Genomic DNA, 23,471 nt, shown 5'->3' with positions numbered 1-23,471 from the left:
ATTAGGATGTAATTAATTTGTAATCAACTAATTAAAAAATAATTTTTATTTTTATTTTTAAAATTTAAAAAATTAAAATAATAAAGAGTTATTTTTTTATAATAAACTTATTTTTTAATTAATTAGTTGAATCCAAATTAATTACATCCTAGTTGGTTCTCTGACAGAATCAAAATAAAAAAAATAATAATTCATTTATTCTTTTTCATAAGGTCTTTTTTTCACTTTTTTGTAAAAAATGCCAGCTAATCACCTTCTACCATTCACCTATCCAAAAACCTAACTCAACTACAACAACTATAGTTAAATATTAACCATAGTTAGTGTATCTTTCAATTTAATTCATTACAATTTAAACTTAATAATAATATTTTTTATTATTATAGAAAGAGAGAGAAATAGGAAGGAGAGAGGGAATTCATAGCATCCTTATCAATTATCTCATCCACCCTCAATATAAAAAATAGGGTTATTCAACTTTTTTTTTTATTTCTAATATAAAATCTATTAAACTCTCCCTTCTCTTCTTCTCATCTTAAACAAGAAACAAAAGAAGGAAATTATAAGAGTTTTGGGGGTTGATAATACAAAACCATTTCAAAACCTAGGAGAAATTTGGTACAAAAGCCAAATAGGTCAATTTAGGGCCACAATAGGGTTACAATTTACAAATCATCATAAGAAGCCATTTTCTCTTATTCTCTCTATATATCAGAGGTATGTCTTCTCTCCCCTCCAATCTACTTTTTTATTTTTATTTTTAATCTCTTTTTACTCCCAATAAAAAAATTGATTCATACTTGCTTCAAATGAAAATCTGGATTTTTTTTTTAAAAATAATACAAAACCCTTCTTTTATTATTAATATACTTTCCTGCAAATTGCAAAGTTGTTCATTTTCTGATTTTTGGAAAACACCTAATACTTCCAAAAAATAAAAATTAAAAAAAAAAATTGAAGAAGAGGGGTCTGAATCTGTTCAAAACTTGAAATTCGACCCCTCACTTTCTCTCCTCTTCGTTTTCCCATTGATGCCATCTGCAATTTCTGCTTTCTTATTTGTTTTAGAGAGAGAAACAAAGCGCGGGACGCCCAAATTTCTATCTCTCTTCGATATGTACAGAGAGAAAGAAGCCACACATAGCGCTTTCTCTCTCTTTAACTCAACCACCCTATGTTTCTCAATCGGTACCTTTACTTATCAATTCTCACTCCGAATGCTTCAATTCGAAGTTTGCTTTCGGATCTTTTTTGTGCGTTTGATTTTTTTTTTCCGTTTGTGCATATGCGCTTTTGTTGTTGTTGTTGTTATTGTTGTTGTTGGAATAGAATTGAAACAACTTTAGAATGATACTTTTGGGTTTATGGATTTGAATCTGTTATACGTGGCAGGGTGGTTGATGTTCGATGATGGAGTTGCTTCTGAATTTTACTAAAAGCCCTTAGAAGAGGTTGAAGGTGAAGTTAACATTTGTGTTGGTTGTTGTTTCCTTTTCAATGTTGTTTTGAAAGGAGTTTAGTTCTAGTCTAGAAATATGATGTGTAGTGGTGAGCCTTTGGATTTGTATAAGCTATTCATGGTGGTGAAGGAGAAAGGTGGCTATGATGCTGTTTGTAAGAATATGCTGTGGGATTTGGTTGCGGAAGAATATGGTTTAGGTTTAAATGTTGGTTCATCTATTGAACTTGTTTATAGTAAGCACTTGAGTACACTAGAGACATGGCTGAAGAATGTTGCTGATAGTAAGTTCCCTGAGTGTGGTTTAATGGATGATAGGGTTAGTTTTGGTAAGAAGTTGATGGAGGTGCAGGCTGATTTCTTGTTAGATGTTTATAGCGAGGAAGGTGCAGGGGATAAAATTAAGACAGCATGTGATTTCGTGGATGGAAGGAAGTTGTGTGGAACTAATAGGGTTAGGGGATTGAATCCTGAGCTCAGCGGTGCAAAGAAAATTGTTGATTTGAATGCACTGGACCATAAGATGAATGGGCCTAGTATTGGAAGCTTTTGCAGCAATAACTTTTCAAATAATTCAAGTGATATACAGAACCATTTGAATGAAATTAAGACATCAACAGTGGACATATCTGATGAAGCAAACATAATGCCTACATTGTCGGAAGAAGGTGATAGTTGTGATAAAAATGATGGTCATGACGACGACGACGATGTGATGGTATTGGATCCATCCGATAGTTGTGATAAAAATGATGGTCATGACGACGACGACGACGATGTGATGGTATTGGATCCATCCACTGTTAATAAAGAGAGCTTTGGTCGAAAGAGGAAGAGAGAGTCTATGTCTGAAATGCTAAGCTGGCTTACTGGTATTGCTAAGAATCCTTGTGATCCTGCAGTTGGTTCAATGCCCGAAAAGTCAAAGTGGAAGTCTTATGGTAGTGAGGAGATTTGGAAGCAGGTTTTGCTGTTTCGGCAAGCCACCTTTTTTAGCAGTGATCACGTCAGTTGGCAGGTAATCGTGAATATATTATATAACTATGGACTGTTCATTTGTCATGCAGATCATTAGTGATGTTTTGTGCTGAGACAATAAAATGTAGAAAATCCTAACATGATATTGCTTTTTTACCCTGAATATCTAATTGATTATATATCTCTATGCAATTTAAATTTCTGGTATCTTTTCAAATTGTTACGAATTTTCTTCTGATGTTGGTCTTATCAATCATTAGGCATTTGTAATTTTTCTATTTATAAATGGAATCACAGATGCTGTGTTTGGATTATATTATACAAAGAGTAAAGTATTGTTTTTGTCCCTAACGTTTGGGGTAAATTCCAAAGTTGTCCCTAACGTTTAAATCGTCCTATTTAAGTTCCTAACGTTTCAAAATTGGCTCAATGTTATTTTGCCGTCAGGGATCTGTTAACAAAATTGATGGAGAGACAACATTGAGACGATTTTGAAATGTTAAGGACTTAAATAGGATGAAAACGTTGGGGACAAAAACAATATATAGAAATAAATTTTACTTTTATCCTTCAATAATATCAATTTTTTACGGTACATAGTTATTCAATTATTTTTTAATTACATCTAAGTAAATTACGCTTAATCACATTATTTTCATTCTAAATAAATTTATTTTTTATAATGTTACTCTTAAAGATTTTTACTCATCATGAAATGTTTGTAGAATAACTAATACATAAACTTGCGAAAAAGAAAAAAAATGATACATGATGAGTTTATGTACTAGTCATACTACAAATATTTCATAATGAGTAAAAATCTTTAAGAATAAAATTATAAAAAAATAAATTTATTTAGAATGAAAGTAATGTGATTAAGTATAATTTACTTTGATGTGACTAAAAAAACTGAATAACTATCTACCCTAAAAAATTGATATTATTGAAGGATAAAATTAAAATTCATTTTTATGTATTGTTTTTGTCTCCAACGTTTTCGTCCTATTTAAGTCCCTAACGTTTCAAAATCGTCTCAATTTTGTCCCGCTGCCAATTCTGTTTACAGATCTCTAACGACAGGACAACATTGAGTCAATTTTGAAATGTTAGGGACTTAAATAGGACGATTTAAACATCAGAGACAACTTTGGAATTTACTCCAAATGTTGGGGACAAAAACGATGCTTTACTCTTATACAAATATATTTTCGACCGTCTCTTTTTGTACTGTATGCTTGCTTCAATGGTGTGCTTGACTTCAATATGCTCTCAAATCCTCTATAATTTAATTGTGCAATTTATTACACACACAAAAACATATGTGATGCCTCTGTTGTGCTCAAACCTGGTCTTTTGTGATAATTCAAAAGCATTTAACAACTTCGATTTATATTAACGGGATTATATCTAGCCAGACATTTGCTTAACTTTAATAGCCTATCTTGTTGAAAGAACAAATACTGCATACAGATTTTGAACCATTTTCTGCAGGGAAATTACCAAACTGTAGATTAATTTTTAATGGATCCCACAATTCATTAAGTTACCATCTATAGAGAAGTTCTTAGGAGAAGTGATTGCTTACTTTGTAGATGTCAAACGCTTTTTTATAAGCTGGTTCTTGAGATTCCTTGGATATTTGTCAAATTGTTGCTACTTGTTTCCATTAAATAAAAAATTGAACATATGCTAAAACCAAAATATTATTCCTTTTTTTTTTTGGTAGGGTCAGAAGATGCATCCTTGCATGTATGATGATCAGGTTGGGGCAAACTACAACCTTAGAGAGAGGTTGAAATCTGACAAGAATTTAACTTGTGGTGTCTCTTCAAATATGAGAGGAATACAGGGAGGTTCCGAGAGAAACCCAAGTCCTCATTCAGAAGTGGAGAAACTGTTACTTGACCAATGTAGCATGGTGCCCATTCCTGTTGGGCCATCCCATCAAGCTGAAGTGCCCGAATGGACTGGTGTGGCAATTGAAAGTGATTCCAAGTGGTTGGGAAGCCAAATATGGCCATCAGCAGAGATAAAGTCCAAAGTCATAGAAAGAGATCCTATCGGAACAGGAAGGAAAGATTCATGTGGCTGTGAAGTACAAGGTTCTGTTGAGTGTGTCCGGTTCCACATTGCTCAGAAAAGGGCTAAAGTTAAGTTGGAATTGGGTGTGGCTTTTTATCTGTGGAATTTACACAAGACAGGCGAAGATGTTAGGCGATTGTGGACAGAAGACGATGAGAAGAAGTTCAAGGATGTGGTGAAATCAAACCCTCCTTCACTTGAAAAATGTTTTTGGGATCAAATTTTCAAATCATTTCCTACAAAGAGCAGGGAAGATTTAGTAAGTTACTACTTCAATGTCTTTATTTTGCAGCGCAGAGGATACCAAAATAGGAATACTCCGGATGACATTGACAGTGATGATGATGAATCAGAATATGGTCCATTGAAGAATGCTTTTGGACATCAAACACACAAATCGCGCAACATCACCTTATTGTCTCCCAAAAAGCCCAAGAAAACGGAACATAGCAAGTGAATGTTATCCAAGTCATTGGTTCCATTGAGAATGTAAAGTTCGGCAGCTTCACACGTCTTCATGTCTCGGCAGTTTTCTTTACCAATTGATCTCTCTCCTTAAAATCATTATTGTGTGCATCTCTGCTGCAGCAATTTTCAGTATCAACAGATCCTCCTATCATTGCTTAGAATATGAAATCACCATTGCTTTCAAGGAGTACAAGGCTCAAATGATTGATTTGGTTCGGTTCAGGATAGGAACAATATAGGACAGATGAGAAATGATATTCTGATGGTGGAAGCTGCAAACTATAAAGATTTGAACGGCTTAGAAATTGGAGTTGCATTTAGCTTACATGCCTCCAATTGAGATATGCTTTCTGTCCATCATAATAATGCGTTGCAGCCCCGGGTGATCTTGCACAAGTTTTTTTTTTTTTTTCTTATTTTAAATTTCCTTGTTTTGAGTTTACGAGGGTTTATTAAAAGTTGAAGAACTGCATCAGGAATATAGATCAATATTTTATTTTGAGAGGTTGTGAACAAATGCATCAAGGTGTAATTTATGTAGTGTTGGGAATTGATTTTGTCATTCCAAAGTTAATTTTGCCATTATGGGAAGGACAATTGATATTCTTGACTGTACTAGAAGTCTCTGGTATGGATAATGAGATGGATCGAGGATTTGGGAGTCGAAGCGGTTGTCGGATTGTCTGATTGGAGCAGCGGAGGGTGATACTTGCAAAGACACTCTGATGCTCAAGTCAGAATGGATCTGAGAGATATAAGGTGTGTAGGATGAGTGACGTATCTGAGGGGGTCTCGGGCTTCCTTTTATATAGTTGGTGATAGTTATTTCATCTTATCTTATCTAACTATGATAAGGGAGGTATTTGAATTGAATGTTGGTTAGAGATTGAAGGGTCGTCAAAAGGAGGCCAACCTCGGGTAACCAGGTCGGAGGCCATTCCGGTGTGGGATTCGGGAACTAGGTCCGTAACAGTTGTTCCCGGAGCGAGAGAGTGAGCGTGCTCAGTCTCATCGCTGGAGGAATCTTTTCCTTGCCGTTGTGGCTTGGCAAGAAGCTCGTTTGGTTTCCTCAGACAAGGTCGGGGATTTGGGAAGTTCCTGACCGTTTCATGGTCAGGCAAGGAGTGCATTGTCTGGGCGAAGTCGATAGTCGTCGAGTGGTTTAGATGTCTCATGACATGCCCGTTACTCTTTTGGAAGGGAAGTTTGTCAGTTGCGTTCTCCTAGACGCCATAATGACCTTTAATGCAAAGGGACATTTTAGTTTCTTTCCACTTTTACCCTTTGCCTTTTCGTTTTTCCTTTTGGGGTGTTTTGGTTTTTAATTTGTAATCGTTTCTATTTCTTTTTATTTCCTCGCTCGCAGTTTTTCCTTCTTTTGCTCTACATATTCTTTTTTCTACCGTTTCGTATTCTTCTCTCTGTCTCTTCGAATCTCCGGTTTGTTTGTGTGTTTTGTGCGTCCGTCCTGTGCTTCATGCTGCTCCTTGATCTCTGTTTTTGTCCATCTCCATCAGGTTGGTATTTTTCTCCTCTTTTTGATGCATGTTTTGACTGTCTATTTTTTGCGTTTTCTCTTTCATTTGTTCTGTGTTCTGCATTTCTTCATTTTGTGGTTTTTTTTTGGGTAGGAGTAGTGAGTTATTAGAGAGGGTGAGCACCACTGTTCTGGGCGTAGTTTTGGTTTGTGCTAGGTAGATTAGTGCTTGCGTGATTTTCTTCCGTCTGCTTCTAGTGGGTTATTAGTGGTGCCCCTCTCTTTTAGGTATGGCCCGGTGGAGGAGTGAGGATGTTGGGGTTTCCGTGGTCCCGGCCGGTGGTGTTTTCTGAACGTATTACTAGGTGGCCTCTGATGTATAGGGAACGCCGTCTCGGGTGACGGAGGCAGATCTCCAGCAACTCCATGATCAGGGGGCGATCTCTGGGAGCGGCGATGCAGAGCGTCAGTATGAGCTCGTGCTCCCGGGGGTTGACGAGAGGGTTTGCTATATAAACCCTGACTCGCCCCGAGTTACCGACTAGATGTGGTTGTATGAGTCGATGTTCACGTGACTAGGGGTGCGGCTCCTATTTTCAGAATTCGTCCAAGCGTTGCTAAATCATTGTTCCGTGGCGCCGTCTCAGTTGCACCCTAATAGCTGGGCTGCCATTCGAATCTTCGAGTTGGTTTGTGATTACTTAGAGCTTCCGGTGCGGGTTGATGTCTTTTTATTTTATTTTTTGTGTATCTTACTGAGCAAGGAGGGAAAACACAAAAAGGGGTATGTATCGTTTAAGGCCTAGCCTAATCGACGTATATTTGGCTTGTTTGATGACTCTTTTCACAGGTTCAAGAGGGAGTATTTTAAGGTGCTTCCTGCTCGAGGACCCCACCGTTTCTGGTTGACCTTGGAGGGAAAACATCAGTTCACGACGGATTGGAATTTTGGGGCTGGGGCGTCGTAATTGACGCGGGTTACCTATGAAGTGCTGTCTCAAAAAAAAAAGGACATTGTCGATGTTCTTTGGTCGATATTCGGAGAGCATCCGTTGAATTTCCGGGACGTTATTGGTGATCCAGCAACGTGCCGAACCTACATTGGTTTGTGTTTTAGCTGCTTTCTTTCTCGGTATTTTTGTTTTTTCGAGTTTGAGACTTATGCTGCTTTTCTCTTTGGTATGTTTCAGTTCAAATGGCCGGCGGGTTGATGAATTTGGCGAGGTTGAAGGCTGCCATCACCCAGGAGGAGGGCGAGGGTTTGCTATCGACGCCTCAATCTCGTCCTCAGGCGGATTCTCGGACTGTGTCGCAGGACTTGGTTTCGGTCAGGGAAGGTTGTGTCGCTTCACCGGGGCCCGCTGCCGTCGAGGTCGAGGATGAGGTCGTGGTGGTTTTACCTAAGGCGGCCAGGAAGTGGAGGAGGACTACGGAAGGGAGTAGCAGAGAAAACGTGGAGGAGGAGGGGTGGTGCCTTATGTGATGGATCAAAGTTTTGATGCCCCGGCCTTCATAGATCAACATCTCCTTCCCAAACGGAGGAGTTTTTTCATGACTGCGACGTCGTCAGCTAGGCAAAGTCGGTATACCAGACCCTCCTCCGCTCTGCTACTATTGTCCGGAAGGCAAAACCCGGGCTAGCCCAGGTGGGGCTGCTAGATGGGAAGCTTTGTCAATCTCAGGCCAATGTTGGAAAGCTGAAGGAGAAGCTAGAGGCGGTGGAGATAGCTCGTTTGAAAGCCATCAAGGACGTCGAGGATGCTGGAGGCCAACTCCTTCGTCTTTCCGAGGTCGAGACTTCGCTGCTTACTTAGCTGGCAGGCGGACGAAAGCGGGCTACAGACACTGAGTCGAAGGCTGCCGTCTTGCTTGCCGAGGCGGACGCTCTTTGGGAAAAGGTGGCGAAGCTGAAAAAAGAGAAGGCAACGCTACTAGGGGATGTTAAGGGCACGATCTCGGCTGCCAAGGAGACGATGAGGGCCCAAGCCCTTGTCCTTGCTCCGAGTGTGGATGTATCTGTGATGAGAGCGTTCAAGACTGTCAAGGATGGCTAGATTGTAGACCTGGAGTGAATTTTATTTGTAATTTTTCTTAAGTTTGTAGGTTGTTTCTTGGGATAGCACTTTGTTTGTATGTAAGCCGTTTGTTTGGCCGCTACTTTTACTTGTTTATTTTGAAATTAATTAGGCCGTTTTCTCGATTTTAAGAGCACGTTGTGGCCTTTTGGTAGGCCGTTTGCGTATTGTTGGCCTCTTTGTGGGTCGTGTTAGACACTTGCTTAATTATGGATATCCATGTATTTTGGCGTCAAGAGTGATCGATCTCCAGGGTTAGCCGCATTTGGTTCGTGCCGCTGGATGAGGCAATGTGTTTGAAAGAAAAAAGGTGAATTTTATTTAATGTGTGGGCCTCGTTAAAACCTCCCGGTGCGGGCAGAAAAGAGTGCCCGATAAAGAAACAATAAGACGGTAACAACTTAAAATGAAGGAAAAGATAAAAATAATAAAATAATAAAAAATAAAAAAATGAAAAGATAATGTGAACAACCTTGATCTCGTCGTTTGGGAGGATGCTTCTACGTGTAGTAGTGCCGCAAGTTGGTGGCGTTTCAGGATATCGGGAGTTCGGTCCCATTTAATCGCTCGAGTTTATAAGCTTTTTTCTCGGTTACCGCTTTGATCCGGTAGGGGCCCTCCCATTTGGGTTTGAGCTTCCCTTCTCCAGGTATAGAGGCATCAATGTCGTTTTGCCATAAGACGAGTTCTCCTGCCCCGAAGTCCCGTCACACCGTACTGTGATTGTATCTTAGGCTTATCCTCTGCTTTAGGGCTAGCTCCCGTAGGTGTGCTATGCTCCTGACCTCGTCTGTGAGGTCCTGCTCTGCTCCCTCGTTGTGTCCCCTCACGGTTCTTCGTGGGCTCGGTTCCCCGACTTCTACCAGAATGATGGCCTCTAGGCCGTATGTTATCCAAAAGGGGGAGGTCCAGTACGACCAGAGGACAGATTCGAGTTCGTCAGCTCATAGTCCTTTGGCCTCGTCCAGCCGCTTCTTGATTTATTTCACTATTATTTTGTTTGCCGCTTCTACTTCCCCGTTTGTCTATGGATGTTGTACCGAACTGAACTGTTGGGAGATGCCGAGTCCTTCTATGAATTTTTTGAACCGTTTGTCCACGAATTAGGTCCCATTGTCCGAGATTACGATCTCTGGGATTCCAAATCGGGTTATAACGTGTCTCCAGAAGAACTTCTGGCATTGGGTGGTGATGAGCGGATATTTTATATGCCGTGAAGAAGAAGATAGTAGGAAAGCAGAGATTCAGAAGACAGAGCATCTCCAAAACCTCAATCTGTTCTCCATTACTGCATAACAAATATTATTTATTTTATGTTAATTACTCTCCATAAACCCAACCATTTTTATTATTAATTTCCTGACTAAGAATAACAAAATAACCATAGCTTGCTTCAAGCCGACAATCTCTGTGGGATCGACCCTTACTCACGTAAGGTATTACTTGGACGACCCAGTGCACTTGCTGGTTAGTGGTACGAGTTGTGAAAAGTGTGATTTACAATTCGTGCACCAAGTTTTTGGCGCCGTTGCCGGGGATTGTTCGAGTTTGGACAACTGACGGTTTATTTTGTTGCTTAGATTAGGAAAAATTTATCTTTTTAGTTTAGAGTCACTAAAATTGCGTCTTCTATTATTATTTTTGGTTGAAACTTTTTTTTAAAATCCTTATTTTCATTTTCAAATTTTTTCAAAAATTTTTATAAACTAATAATTGAGTTTTTCTGTTTGAGTTTAGTTTCATATTTTAAGTTTGGTGTCAATTGCATGATTTTATTTTTCTTTCAATTTTTTTCGAATTATTAGTGCTCAGAATATAAAAATTTTTTAAGTTTAGTGTCCTTTGTGTTTCTGTTTTCTTAAAAAATTTTCAAAAGTTGTTCTTAGCGTTCATCGTGATATTCAAAGCTTTCCTGTTTGTTTCCTTTGTTTTGATCTAAAAATTTAAGTTTGGTGTCATTTTTACTGTTTTTCTCTTTCTTCATTAAATTTAAAAATATCTTTTCTCTTTATTTTAATTAATTTTTGAATTTTTCTTTAAAAATTCAGATTTTTATTTTAAAACTTTTTATTCTATCTTATCTTAGTTTTGAAATTTCAAAATTCAAAATCTTTTTCAAAAATCATATCCAAAGTTTTTCAAATCTTCTTAATTAAGTAATTATTTTAGTTTTCAAATTTATGTTTCTCTTAGTTTTCGAAATTTATATTTTAATTTTTAATTATTTTATTTTATCTTATTATTTTTATTTATTTTTAATTATTCGGTTTGTTTCTACTTAAATAAAATAAAAACAAAAATATATTTTATTTGCAATTCATATCAATTCCCTTTTATCCATCATGGACCTAAATGGAAATGAACAGTTTAGAAGGACTCTGGGGTCATATGCTAACCCCATTACTGCTGCATATGGGAGCAGCATCTGTATACCTCCCATCAAAGCAAGCAGTTTTGAGCTAAATCCTCAGCTCATTGTCATGGTGCAGCAAAATTGTCAGTATTCCGGTCTTCCACAGGAAGAACCTACTGAGTTTCTGGCACAGTTCTTACAAATTGCTGACACAGTACGTGACAAGGAAGTAGATTAGGATGTCTACAGATTATTACTGTTTTCATTTGCTGTAAAAGATCAAGCTAAGAGGTGGTTAAATAACCAACCTACAGCAAGCATAAGAACATGAAAATAGTTATCAGAAAAATTCCTGAATCAATATTTCCCTCCAAAAAAGATGACACAACTAAGGCTGGACATCCAAGGCTTTAAACAAGAGGATGATGAATCCCTTTATAACGCCTGGGAGAGGTACAGAGGGATGCTAAGGAAATGCCCATCTAAAATATTTTCAGAGTGGGTGCAGTTAGACATCTTCTACTACGGGCTTACAGAAAAAGCTCAGGTATCTCTAGACCACTCAGCTGGTGGATCTATACACATGAGAAAGACTATTGAAGAGGCTTAAGAGCTTATCGATATAGTTGCTAGAAATTAGCATCTGTACATAAGTAATGAGTCCTCCATGAAAGAAGAAGCTAAGGCAGTATCAACTGACTTTAGTCCTCAGGAACAAGTTGATGAACTCAATCAGCAACTATCTTCTATAACAAGGTAGTTAGCAGAATTTAAGGAGATGCTACAAGAAACCAAAAATGCTAACAAGGATATGGAATCACAATTGAATCAGACAAAACAGCAGTTATCAAAACATATAACAGAGGAGTGCCAAGTAGTTCAATTAAGAAGTGGAAAAACATTAAATACCTCAATTCAAAGCAGCAGAAAGCCAAGAAAAGAACAGCTGATAGAGGATGAGTAACCTGCTACCCAAAATCCCTCTGAGGACAGTAAGAGCCCAGAGAGGAATAAGTCTGGCATTCAAACGCCAGAAAAGGGTGAAAAACTGGCATTAAATGCCCAATCCATGTCCAGTTCTGGCATTCAAACGCCAAAAAAAGGTAGGAATCTGGCGTTAAACGCCCAATCCATGTCCAGTTATGGCGTTCAAACGCCAGTGAGGGATCAGACACCTGCAAGTGCTGATAATAACTCCCTCAAGAAGGCTTCTCAACCTGCCTCTGTAGGAAATAAACCTGCAGCAACTACGGTTGAAGAATATAAAGCCAAAATGCCTTATCCTCAGAAACTCCGCCAAGTGGAACAGGATAAACAATTTGCCCGCTTTGCAGACTATCTCAGGACTCTTGAAATAAAGATTTCGTTTGCAAAGGCACTTGAGCAAATACCCTCTTATGCTAAGTTCATGAAAGAGATCTTAAGTCATAAGAAGGATTGGAGAGAAATAGAAAAAGTTTTTCTCACTGAAGAATGCAGTGCAGTCATTCTAACAAGCTTACTAGAAAAGCTTAAGGATCCCAGAAGCTTTATGATACCATGCACATTAGAGGGTACTTGTATCAAGCCAGCTCTATGTGACCTTGGAGCAAGTATCAATCTAATCCCTGCATCCACTATCAGAAAGCTTGGCTTGACTGAAGAGGTCAAACCAACCCGGATATGTCTTCAACTTGCTGATGGCTCCATTAAATATCCATCAAGCATAATTGAGGACATGATTGTCAAGGTTGGGCAATTTGCCTTTCCCACTGACTTTATAGTGCTGGAAATGGAGGAGCACAAGAGTGCAACTCTCATTCTAGGAAGACCTTTCCTAGCAACTAGACGAACCCTCATTGATGTCCAAAAAGGGGAAGTGACCTTGAGAGTCAATGAGGATGAGTTCAGGCTGAACGTTGTTGAGGCAATGAAGCATCCAGACACATCAAAAGACTACATGAGTGTTGATATTATTGACTCCCTGGTAGAAGAGATCAACATGGCTGAGAGTCTCGAATCAGAGCTAGAAGACATCTTTAAAGATGTTCAGCCTGATCTGGAGGAATCAGAGGAAATAAAAGAGCCTCTAAAAATTCTTCAGGAAGAGGAGAAACCTCCTAAACCCGAGCTCAAACCACTACCACCATCCCTGAAATATGCATTTCTGGGAGAAGGTGACACTTTTTCGGTGATCATAAGCTCTGCTTTAAATCCACAGGAAGAAAAAGCACTACTTCAAGTGCTAAGGACACACAAGACAGCTCTTGGGTGGTCCATAAGTGATCTTAAGGGCATCAGCCCAGCAAGATGCATGCACAAGATCCTATTGGAGGACGATGCTAAGCCAGTGGTTCAACCACAGAGGCGGCTAAATCCAGCCATGAAGGAGGTGGTGCAGAAAGAGGTCACCAAGTTACTGGAGGCTGGGATTATTTATCCTATTTCTGATAGCCCCTGGGTGAGCCCTGTCCAAGTTATCCCCAAGAAGGGAGGCATGACAGTGGTTCATAATGAAAAGAATGAACTGGTTCCTACAAGAACAGTTACAGGGTGGCGTATGTGTATTGATTACAGAAGGCTCAATACAGCCACCAGGAAGGATCACTTTCCTTTACCATTCATAGACCAGATGCTAGAGAGACTAGCAGGTCATGAATATTACTGCTTTTTGGATGGCTATTCAGGTTATAACCAAATTGCAGTAGATCCTCAGGACCAAGAGAAAACATCATTCACATGTCCTTCTGGAGTGTTTGCCTACAGAAGGATGCCTTTTGGTCTGTGCAATGCACCTGCAACCTTTCAGAGGTGCATTGTAACACCCTCACTATCAGAAGTCACGCTTCCGGCTGCGCTACTCTGATAGAAAAAAGTATTACGACTACTTTATATATTAAATACTAAAATAGGAGCCTATGACTCGACACTGTATCGCTGTTTTCTTTGAACATCGGAAGTAAATACTTTATCTTAAAAAAAAAACAAACAAGCAGGCATAGATTCATATACAAGACTCCTTACATAATAACTCAACATATTAGAAAATATAAAACATACAATTCCTATCCCTCTTACAAACTTGTAATAACAAAGACGAGGGAAGAAAATAATCTAAATAATACAACAGCATATAAACCAAATGCAGTATAACTCTTCTTAATGCTTCTTCATCCGGTTCCTGAAAAGGTAAAGCTGTAGGGGGGTGAGAACCTAACCACACGGTCTCACCACGGAGTTTCAAAGTTGTCATAAGAAGATATTTAACAAGAAAACTGTTTTCAAGCTCAGTGATTATTATTGCCTTATGAATCTTTTAAAAACCAATAGGTAATCGTTCACAACCTTTTCAAAGAAACAATGCTTAATCTTTCAGAAATTCGAAATCTTTCCTTTTTTATAAGAAAATCTCAATCAAAAACCAACCACGCAATCAAACAACACAATCATTAATTCATCACCAAAGTTCATTCTCAAATGTAGCACACCAAGACAAACACAGGCAAGACAGACAAGGAAAGCACAAGTAGGCAGCAGTTACAGCAAATAGTTCAAGTAGCAGTTACGAACAGTTTAGCAATTAGGCAAACCAAAACAAATTCAAACTCAAGCAAAGCATACAAATGCATATGATGCATGCCTGTCCTATGGCTGATGAGGCTCATCTGTCGGTTATCCAGCCAACCTGACAAGTCTGAATTGTACTTAGACTGTCCCCCGACGTGCATCCCCAAGAGTCTATGCATAGCTTTTTCTCAAATAATCAATATTACTCAATGGGGGTAACATTCCCGGGAATTTATATAGTGCCCGGTCACCCACTTACATCGTAGGGTCAACAGAGTATCGAGTTTTCAACCTGGTACACGTGGTGGCAAGCCACGGCACTTAATCCAGGGAACCTCGTATCTCAGATATTTCAAATTCATAAGCCATATGAATAATTCAAAGTTCACATCTCAACATTCTCAACATCATAATTATTCATCAATCCAAATCTCATTTCCAAGTTCATTTCAAAGCCATATTTCAAATAAAATCCTCATCCTCCTCTTTTTCATTCTGTTCGTGAACAATCTCAATTCCAGAACAAAATTCTTTCTGTGATAGGCAAATCAATCTTAAAACGTATAATGCTTAAAAACAAATCTTTTTAATTAGTTACTTTAAATAAAACTTCCAATTTTATAAAATTTCGACAGCATCTCCTCTAAAACTCGGACACTGCCACCCTTTATGGGTCCCATCCAAACATTTCTCAAACCTTTTCTCAAATCTCAATCATTTTCCAAGATTCAGCTAGTTCCAATATCAAATTATTTTCAAAGCGAATCAGTGCCCATAATAAATTTCTTTTTAAAATCAAACCAGCTCAAATACTAAATCATTTATAAAGTCATTTATAAAGTCACTAACTCAAAATTAAACCATTTCCAAAGCCAATTCCTTTACATCATCAAAAATAGCTTCAAAACCAAGAAAAGCCATTTTTCATAATAATCAACTAAATAACCTTTCAAACTAATCTCTTTTCAGTAATCACAAACTACTCAAGTAATCAAGCAATCAGTCATTCAGTCCAGCAAACAACCACATTTAGAAGACAATTATAATCACAGGCATATGTTCTCTCACATTAATATCTATTTACCACAACTCTGTAATAGAAATTAGATTTTAAGAAAAACCCCTACCTTGACTCGTCGAAACCATAACTCAAAATGCGTCAACAAAACCATTTCTCTTAACCCGAAACCAACAGCAACCACAAACTCAGTCCCTGATCACTTTCGCAGCACTCACAGCAACTTAAGAGCGACATGCAACGCTCACAACACGACCCTACATTACCAGAACCTCAGAGTTTATAACCAAATATAACAGAATACTAACACGGGTTTTCGAAACATAAATACTTACCGAACTAAGAAAATGAAACAACGGCGGTCGCTGAACCGGTTTGGCGGCAGCTCCGGCAGCCACCTTGAACGGCGGCGACGACCAGAACTCCGGCAATGGCGACTGAAACAAACATACAGCGATGATTAAGCTCCCGGAAATTCAAAGGAAACGAAAACCAAATTAAAACCTCACCGGCGGCAAATCTCAGTGGCGGCAGAGGTGTTCTCCGGCGGCAGGACTCGGACAGAAGCTCTAACAACGGCGGATCTGGCGGCGACAGCTTCTCAACGGCAACACACCCCCTGACGGCAACTCCCGCGCAGCGCGTCTCTCTCTCTCGGTCCTGGTCTACCTTGCGACGGCGATGAGTGGCGCGATGGCAGCGGCGGTCCGCGATGGTGGCAACGAGCTGGAGCACAACGGCGGCGGCAGCGGTGGGGTGGAGCTCCAGCGACGCAGAGGCGCGGCCAGAAACTTTAGCAGCGGCGGATCTGGCGACGGTTCAGGCGAGGACAGCGCTGACAACATGAGCGGCGACTGGGCACGGCGGCTGGACAGGTCGTGGTCCTCCCTTCCTCGCAGATCTCTCTCCTCTGCTTCATCCATGGACGGCGCGATGGCAAGGTCTCCTCCCCTCTCTTCCCGTGCAGCTCTCTCTCAGATCTCCCTCTCTTCTCCTCTCGACAGCGGCGGCGACGGCGGCAGTGACACCCGCCGCACCGCCTCCCTCTTTTCCCCCTTTCTTTCTTTCCGTAGCCTTCCCCTCTCACTTCTCTCCTTTCTTTTCTTTCTGTTTCTTTCTTTCTTTCCATGGATTTGCTGCTGAGTTTAGGTTAGAAAAGGGATTCGGTGGCTGAGGAGATAAGGCAGCTGGGTTTTTTGGGAAAATTAGGGTTAGGGTGATATTTTGGGGATTTAGGGTTTTGGTAAAAATTAGGTATAGGGATAATTTGGTAATTTTAATAAAATTGGAGCATAAAGTATTAATATTTGAAAAACTAATTTAATCTCTAAAATTACTTTAAAATATTATTTTTAGTATAAAAATACTAACTGATTTTCAATAAATTACTCTAATTGAAAATTCATGATAATATAATTAATTTCTCTTTATCTTTAACTTAAAGTATTAAATTATATAAATATAAATCATCTAAAATCAAATCATATAAAATTCTTATTATCTTTAATAAAAATAATTTCTGAAATTAAAACTATAAATAAATATATGATTTGAGATTGATTTAAAATAAAACTTTTTTAAAATTCTTGGGTCTTACATGTATGCTCTCTATCTTCTCTGATATGGTAGAGAAATTTCTGGAAGTCTTCAGGGATGACTTTTCAGTATTTGGAGACTCATTCAGCTCCTGCCTTGACCATTTAGCACTTGTTCTGAAATGATGCCAAGAGACCAACCTAGTTTTAAACTGGGAAAAATGTCACTTTATGGTGACTGAAGGAATTGTCCTTGGGTATAAAATTTCAAACAAGGGAATAGAGGTGGATCAAGCTAAAGTGGAAGTAATTGAAAAATTACCACTACCTGTCAATGTTAAGGCAATCAGAAGCTTTATGGGGCATGCAGGATTCTATAGGAGGTTTATAAAGGATTTTTCAAAAATTGCAAAACCTCTGAGCAATCTGCTAGCTGTTGACATGCCATTTGTGTTTGACACAGAGTGTTTGCAAGAGTTTGAAACTCTGAAGCTAAGCTAGTCACATCACCAGTTATTTCTGCACCAGACTGGACATTACCATTCGAACTAATGTGTGATGCCAGTGACCATGCCATTGGTGCAGTACTGGGAAAGAGGCATAATAAACTTCTACATGTCATTTATTATGCTAGCCGTGTTTTAAATGATGCACAGAAAAATTACACAACCACAGAAAAAGAGCTGCTTGCAGTGGTTTATGCCATTGACAAGTTTAGATCATACTTAGTAGGATCAAAAGTGATTGTGTACACTGACCATGCTGCTCTTAAATATCTACTTACAAAGCAGGATTCGAAACCCAGGCTCATAAGATGGGTGTTGCTTCTGCAAGAGTTTGCTATAAAAATAAGAGACAGAAAAGGGAACAGAGAACCAAGTGGCTGATCATCTGTCCCGGATAGAACCAGTAGAAGGGGCATCCTCCCCCTCTATTGAGATCTCTGAAACCTTTTCGGATGAGCAATTGTTTGTCATTCAGGAAACACCATGGTTTGCAGACATTGCAAACTATAAAGCTGTAAGATTCATACCCAAAGAGTACAGCAGACAGCAAATAAAGAAATTGATTTCTGATGTAAAGTACTACTTATGGGATGAACCATATCTCTTTAAGAGATGTGCATACGGAATAATTCGTAGATGTGTGCCCAAGAAAGAGGCACAGAAGATCTTATGGCATTGCCATGGATCACAATATGGAGGCCATTTCAGAGGTGAGCGAACAGCCACCAAGGTTCTCCAATGTGGCTTCTACTGGCCTACTCTCTATAGAGACTCCCGAGAGTTCGTACGTAACTGTGACAGTTGCCAGAGAGCTGGTAATCTGCCTCATGGTTATGCCATGCCTCAACAAGGGATCTTGGAGATTGAGTTGTTTGATGTATGGGGTATTGACTTCATGGGGCCTTTCCCACCATCATACTCAAACACGTATATTCTGGTGGCAGTAGACTATGTATCTAAATGGGTAGAGGCAATTGCAACACCCACTAATGATAGTAAGACAGTGCTAAAGTTCCTCTAGAAACATATCTTCAGCAGGTTTGGTGTCCTTAAAGTACTAATCAGTGATGGAGGCACTCATTTCTACAATAAACAGCTTTACTCTGCTATGGTCCGATATGGAATTAGCCACAAAGTAGCAACTCCATATCATCCACAGACAAATAGTCAAGCTGAAGTCTCTAATAGAGAACTAAAAAGAATCCTAGAATGGACTGTAATTGCCCGTAGAAGGGATTGGGCAAAAAGATTGGATGATGCTCTGTGGGCATACAGAATAGCATTTAAGACTCCTATAGGAACCTCTCCTTACCAACTTGTGTATGGAAAGGCCTGTCATCTGCCCATGGAACTGGAGCATAAGGCCTACTGGGCAACCAGATTCCTAAACCTGGATGCTAAGTTAGCTGGAGAGAAGAGATTACTCCAGTTAAATGAGCTAGAGGAATTCAGACTCAATGCTTTCAAAAATGCAAAAATTTACAAGGAGAAAGCAAAAAGGTGGCATGATAAGAAACTGTCATCCAGAGTCTTTGAACCAGGACAAAAGGTTCTGCTGTTTAACTCTAGGCTCATATTATTCCCCAGGAAACTGAAATCCCGGTGGAGGGGACCATATGTGATTACAAGTGTGTCACCATATGGCTATGTGGAGCTTCAAGACATTGATTCTAATAAGAAGTTCATTGTTAATGGACAGAGAGTCAAGCATTATCTTGAAGGCAATGTTGAGCAAGAATGCTCAAGGCTGAGATTAGATTAAAAGCTTAGTAAGGTCCAGCTAAAGACAATAAAGAAGCACTTGCTGGGAGGCAACCCAGCCATTAGCAAGGTTTATTTGTTATTCAAATAATAATTATATGAGTTTGATATAAATTATCTTCAATATTAATTCTCAATTACAGGAGTTCACAGAGTTACAGAAGGATTCAGAGGATTCACAGAGAAAAGGAGTTCACTGGCACGAAAACGCCAGTAAAGATACCTTTCTAGGCGTTTAGAAAAACGCCCAGTGACAAAGAATTTCTGGCGTTTAACGCCAGCCAGAAGCAACAGCTGGGCGTTAAACACCCAAAAGAAGCATCAGCTGGGCGTTAAACGTCCAAAACAAGCAACAATTGGGCGTTTAACACCAGGATTGTGGAGGGGAGGAAGTTTTGTTTCCAACTCATTTTTTTTCAAATTTTCATGATTTCATCCACAATTTCTTGCATAAACATGTTACAAATTTTCATCTTTCAACTTCAATTTCAAAAAAAAAATAATAATAAATAAATAATGATAATAAATTTTATATTAATCCTAAAAGTTCTCCTTAATCTTTCTTTAATTTCTTCTCAAATCTTTTTTTTTTCAACTCATATTATCTTTTCAAATTCAAATTTATCTTTTTCAAATCTCTCTCATATCTTTTCAATTTTAAAATTGCATCTTTTGAATATCATATTTATCTTTTACAACTCACATCTTCTATCATATCTTTTACAACTCATATCTTCTATCATATCTTTTACAAATCATATCTTCTATCATATCTTTTTCAAAATTTTCGTGCCCACCCCCCTCCCTTTTAAATTACCATTCGACCACCCCCTCTCTTCCACCATTCGAATTTGGCTTTCCTTCTATTCCTCTCCTTTTCTTTCTTTTGCTTGAGGACAAGCAAACCTCTAATTTTGGTGTATTTTTCCATGATCACCAAGTCAAGACTCACTAAGATCATGGCCCCCAAGGAAAAACAAACCACTTCAAGAGGGAAGAAAGAGAATAATCCAAAACCACTTTGGAATCAAGATAAGTTCTTAACAAAAGAACATGCAGATCATTACTACAAAATAATGGGTCTAAGATCAGTGATCCTGGAAGTTAAATTCGATCTGAAAGAAGACGAATATCCGGAGATCCAAGAGCAAATTCAAAAAAGGAGCTGGAAAATCCTAGCTAATCCTGAGACAAAGGTGGGAAGAAACATGGTTCAGAAATTCTACTCAAATCTGTGGCAAACAGATAAGAAGAGAAGGACTAGAACCGCCTTCTACACCTTTCGAACCATGGTCAGAGGGAAGGCTATTTACTTCCACCTTGACAAAATAAGAGAGGTCTTCAAGCTGCAACAACTACAAGATGACCCGGACTCCTTTAACAGGAGAATGGTGAGATCAGATAAGCGCTTGGACCAAGTTCTAGAGGACATATGCATCCCTGGAACCAAGTGGACAACCAACACAAAGGGTGTCCCAAATCAACTCAAGAGAGGAGATCTCAAACCAGTCGCTGGGGGCTGGCTGGACTTCATTGGGCGTTCCATACTGCCCACCAGTAACCGCTCTGAGGTCACTCTCAAAAGAGCAATGATGATCCATTGTATTATGCAGGGAAACAAAGTGGAGATTCATCATTTGATTTTTTGTGAGCTCTACACAATTGCAAACAAGAACTCCAAAGAAGCCAAATTGGCTTACCCAAGCTTAATATCTCTGCTATGCAAAGACGCTGGGGTAAAGATGGGAGTGGATGAGTATATCTCAGTCGAGCACCCAATCACCAAAAAGTTAATGGAAGGACAACAAATGCAAGATAACTCCATCAAAAGGAGGGCACAGGAGTTCCTCCCAGAAATCCCTCAGATTAACTACTGGACCCGCCTAGAAGCATCTGTCACCAAGCTGCAAGAAGCTATGGATCAACTGAAAGAAGAACATCAAGTTCAAAATAGCATGCTCTGCAAACTGCTGAAGGAACAAGAGAAGCAAGGGCGTGAGCTACAGGAGCTGAAACGCCAGAAGCTGTCTCTTGAAGGGCCAGACACCCCACAAATTGAAGGAGCATCCATCTTCTAAAATAAAGGTTGTTAAGTCCTAATCTTAAGTCTGTGATAACTTTTTCTATTAGAGATCCACCCTAGGAGTCACATGAATAATAGTAATTAGTATCTTTATTTTTATTTTTATTTTTATATTATCTCCAAGTAAGCTATAATTTATTTTTCTCATCATCATTAAACATGAATAAAATAGCAGATTTTTTAGAATAAGGAGGCAGTTTTATTTTCAAGTTCTTAATAAGAAAAATTTTAATTATTTATATGTGGTGGCAATACTTTTTGTCTTCTGAATGAATGCTTGACAGTGCATACTTTTTAATAGTGAAGTTTATGAATGTTAAAATTGTTGGCTCTTGAAAGAATAATGAAAAAGGAAAAATGTTATTGATAATCTGAAAAATCATAAAATTGATTCTTGAAGCAAGAAAAAGCAGTGAATACAAAGCTTGAGAAAAAAAGGCGAAAAATAAAAGAAAAAGAAATAAAAAGAAAAAGCAAGCAGAAAAAAGCCAATAGCTTTAAACCAAAAGGCAAGGGTAAAAAAAGGATCAAAGGCTTTGAGTATTAATGGATAGGAGGGCCTAAAGGAATAAAATCCTGGCCTAAGCGGCTAAACCAAACTGTCCCTAACCATGTGCTTGTGGCGTGAAGGTGTCAAGTGAAAAACTTGAGACTGAGCGGTTAAAGTCGTGGTCCAAAGCAAAAAGAGTGTGCTTAAGAACTCTGGACACCTCTAACTAGGGACTTTAGCAAAGCTAAGTCACAATCTGAAAATGTTCACCCAGTTATGTGTCTGTGGCATTTATGTATCCGGTGGTAATACTGGAAAACAAAGTGCTTAGGGCCACGGCCAAGACTCATAAAGTAGCTGTGTTCAAGAATCAACATACTAAACTAGGAGAATTAATAACACTATCTGAATTCTAAGTTCCTATAGATGCCAATCATTCTGAACTTCAAAGGATAAATTGAGGTGCCAAAACTGTTCAGAAGCAAAAAGCTACTAGTCCCGCTCATCTAATGAGAATTTGAGCTTCATATAAAACTCTGAGATGTTATTACCTCTTGATTTTCTTTATATCCTATTTTATTTATCTAGTTACTTGAGGACAAGCAACAGTTTAAGTTTGGTGTTGTGATGAGCGGATATTTTATACGCTTTTTGGGGGGTATTTTCATATAGTTTTTAGTAGGATTTAGCTACTTTTTAGTATATTTTTATTAGTTTTTATGCAAAAATCACATTTCTGGACTTTACTATGAGTTTGTGTGTTTTTCTATGATTTCAGGTATTTTCTGGCTGAAATTGAGGGACCTGAGCAAAAATCTGATTCAGAGGCTGAAAAAGGACTGCAGATGCTGTTGGATTCTGACCTCCCTGCACTCGAAATGGATTTTCTGGAGCTATAGAAACCTAATTGGCGCGCTCTCAATTGCGTTGAAAAGTAGACATCCAGGGCTTTCCATCAATATATAATAATCTATACTTTGCCCGAGTTTTGATGATGCAAACTGGCGTTTAAACGCCAACTTTCTGCCCTATTCTGAAGTTAAACGCCAAAAACAGGTTACAAATCAGAGTTAAACGCCACAAACAGGCTGCAACCTGGCATTTAACTCCAAGAGAAGCCTCTACACGTGCAAAGATCAATGCTCAGCCCAAGCACACACCAAGTGGGCCCCGGAAGTAGATTTCTGCACTATCTATCTTAGTTTACTCATTTTCTGTAAACCTAGGTCACTAGTTTAGTATAAAAACTACTTTTAGAGACTTACTATGTACCTTATGACATTTTTTACATCTGAATTTTGTATCTTCTACGGCATGAGTCTCTAAACCCCATGGTTGGGGGTGAAGAGCTCTGCTGTGTCTCGATGAATTAATGCAATTACTACTGTTTCTCATTCAATCACGCTTGTTTCTATTCTAAGATATCCATTCGCACTTTAACATGATGAATGTGATGATCCATGATACTCATCACTATTCTCAACCTATGAACGCGTGCCTAACAACCACCTCCGTTCTACCTTAGATTGAATGCATATCTCTTGGACACCTGGTTCACGAGTTTGACTGCCTCTCCTGACAACAGAGCATTCAAATCCGTGAGATCAGAATCTTCGTGGTATAAACTAGAATCAATTGGC

At 38.8% G+C, this 23,471-nt stretch overlaps 1 protein-coding gene across 3 annotated transcripts; it reads left to right on the top strand.

Moving 5' to 3' along the window:
* Positions 1 to 465: 465 nt before the first annotated feature.
* LOC107635090 (AT-rich interactive domain-containing protein 1) lies at positions 466 to 5,584 on the top strand. Of its 3 annotated transcripts, none has more exons than XM_016338457.3 (3): positions 466 to 717; positions 1,393 to 2,477; positions 4,164 to 5,584. In XM_016338457.3, the coding sequence occupies exons 2-3, from the start codon at positions 1,536 to 1,538 to the stop codon at positions 4,974 to 4,976; spliced, it is 1,755 nt and encodes a 584-aa protein (XP_016193943.1). In that variant the 5' UTR covers positions 466 to 717; positions 1,393 to 1,535; the 3' UTR covers positions 4,977 to 5,584. The 3 variants fall into 3 exon arrangements, with proteins under 3 accessions (XP_016193943.1, XP_088341531.1, XP_020977494.1); XM_088485405.1 differs by lacking the exon at positions 466 to 717 and adding an exon at positions 892 to 1,188; XM_021121835.2 differs by lacking the exon at positions 466 to 717 and adding an exon at positions 1,020 to 1,253.
* The last annotated feature ends 17,887 nt before the right edge of the window (positions 5,585 to 23,471 follow it).

The sequence above is a fragment of the Arachis ipaensis genome, chromosome B4, assembly GCF_059453495.1.
Source record: "Arachis ipaensis isolate K30076 ecotype BB chromosome B4, ASM5945349v1, whole genome shotgun sequence".
In the NCBI taxonomy this organism is placed as follows: domain Eukaryota; kingdom Viridiplantae; phylum Streptophyta; class Magnoliopsida; order Fabales; family Fabaceae; genus Arachis; species Arachis ipaensis.
The sequence above is the reverse complement of the archived record's forward strand: the minus strand, read 5'-3'. Positions and strand labels throughout refer to the sequence as shown.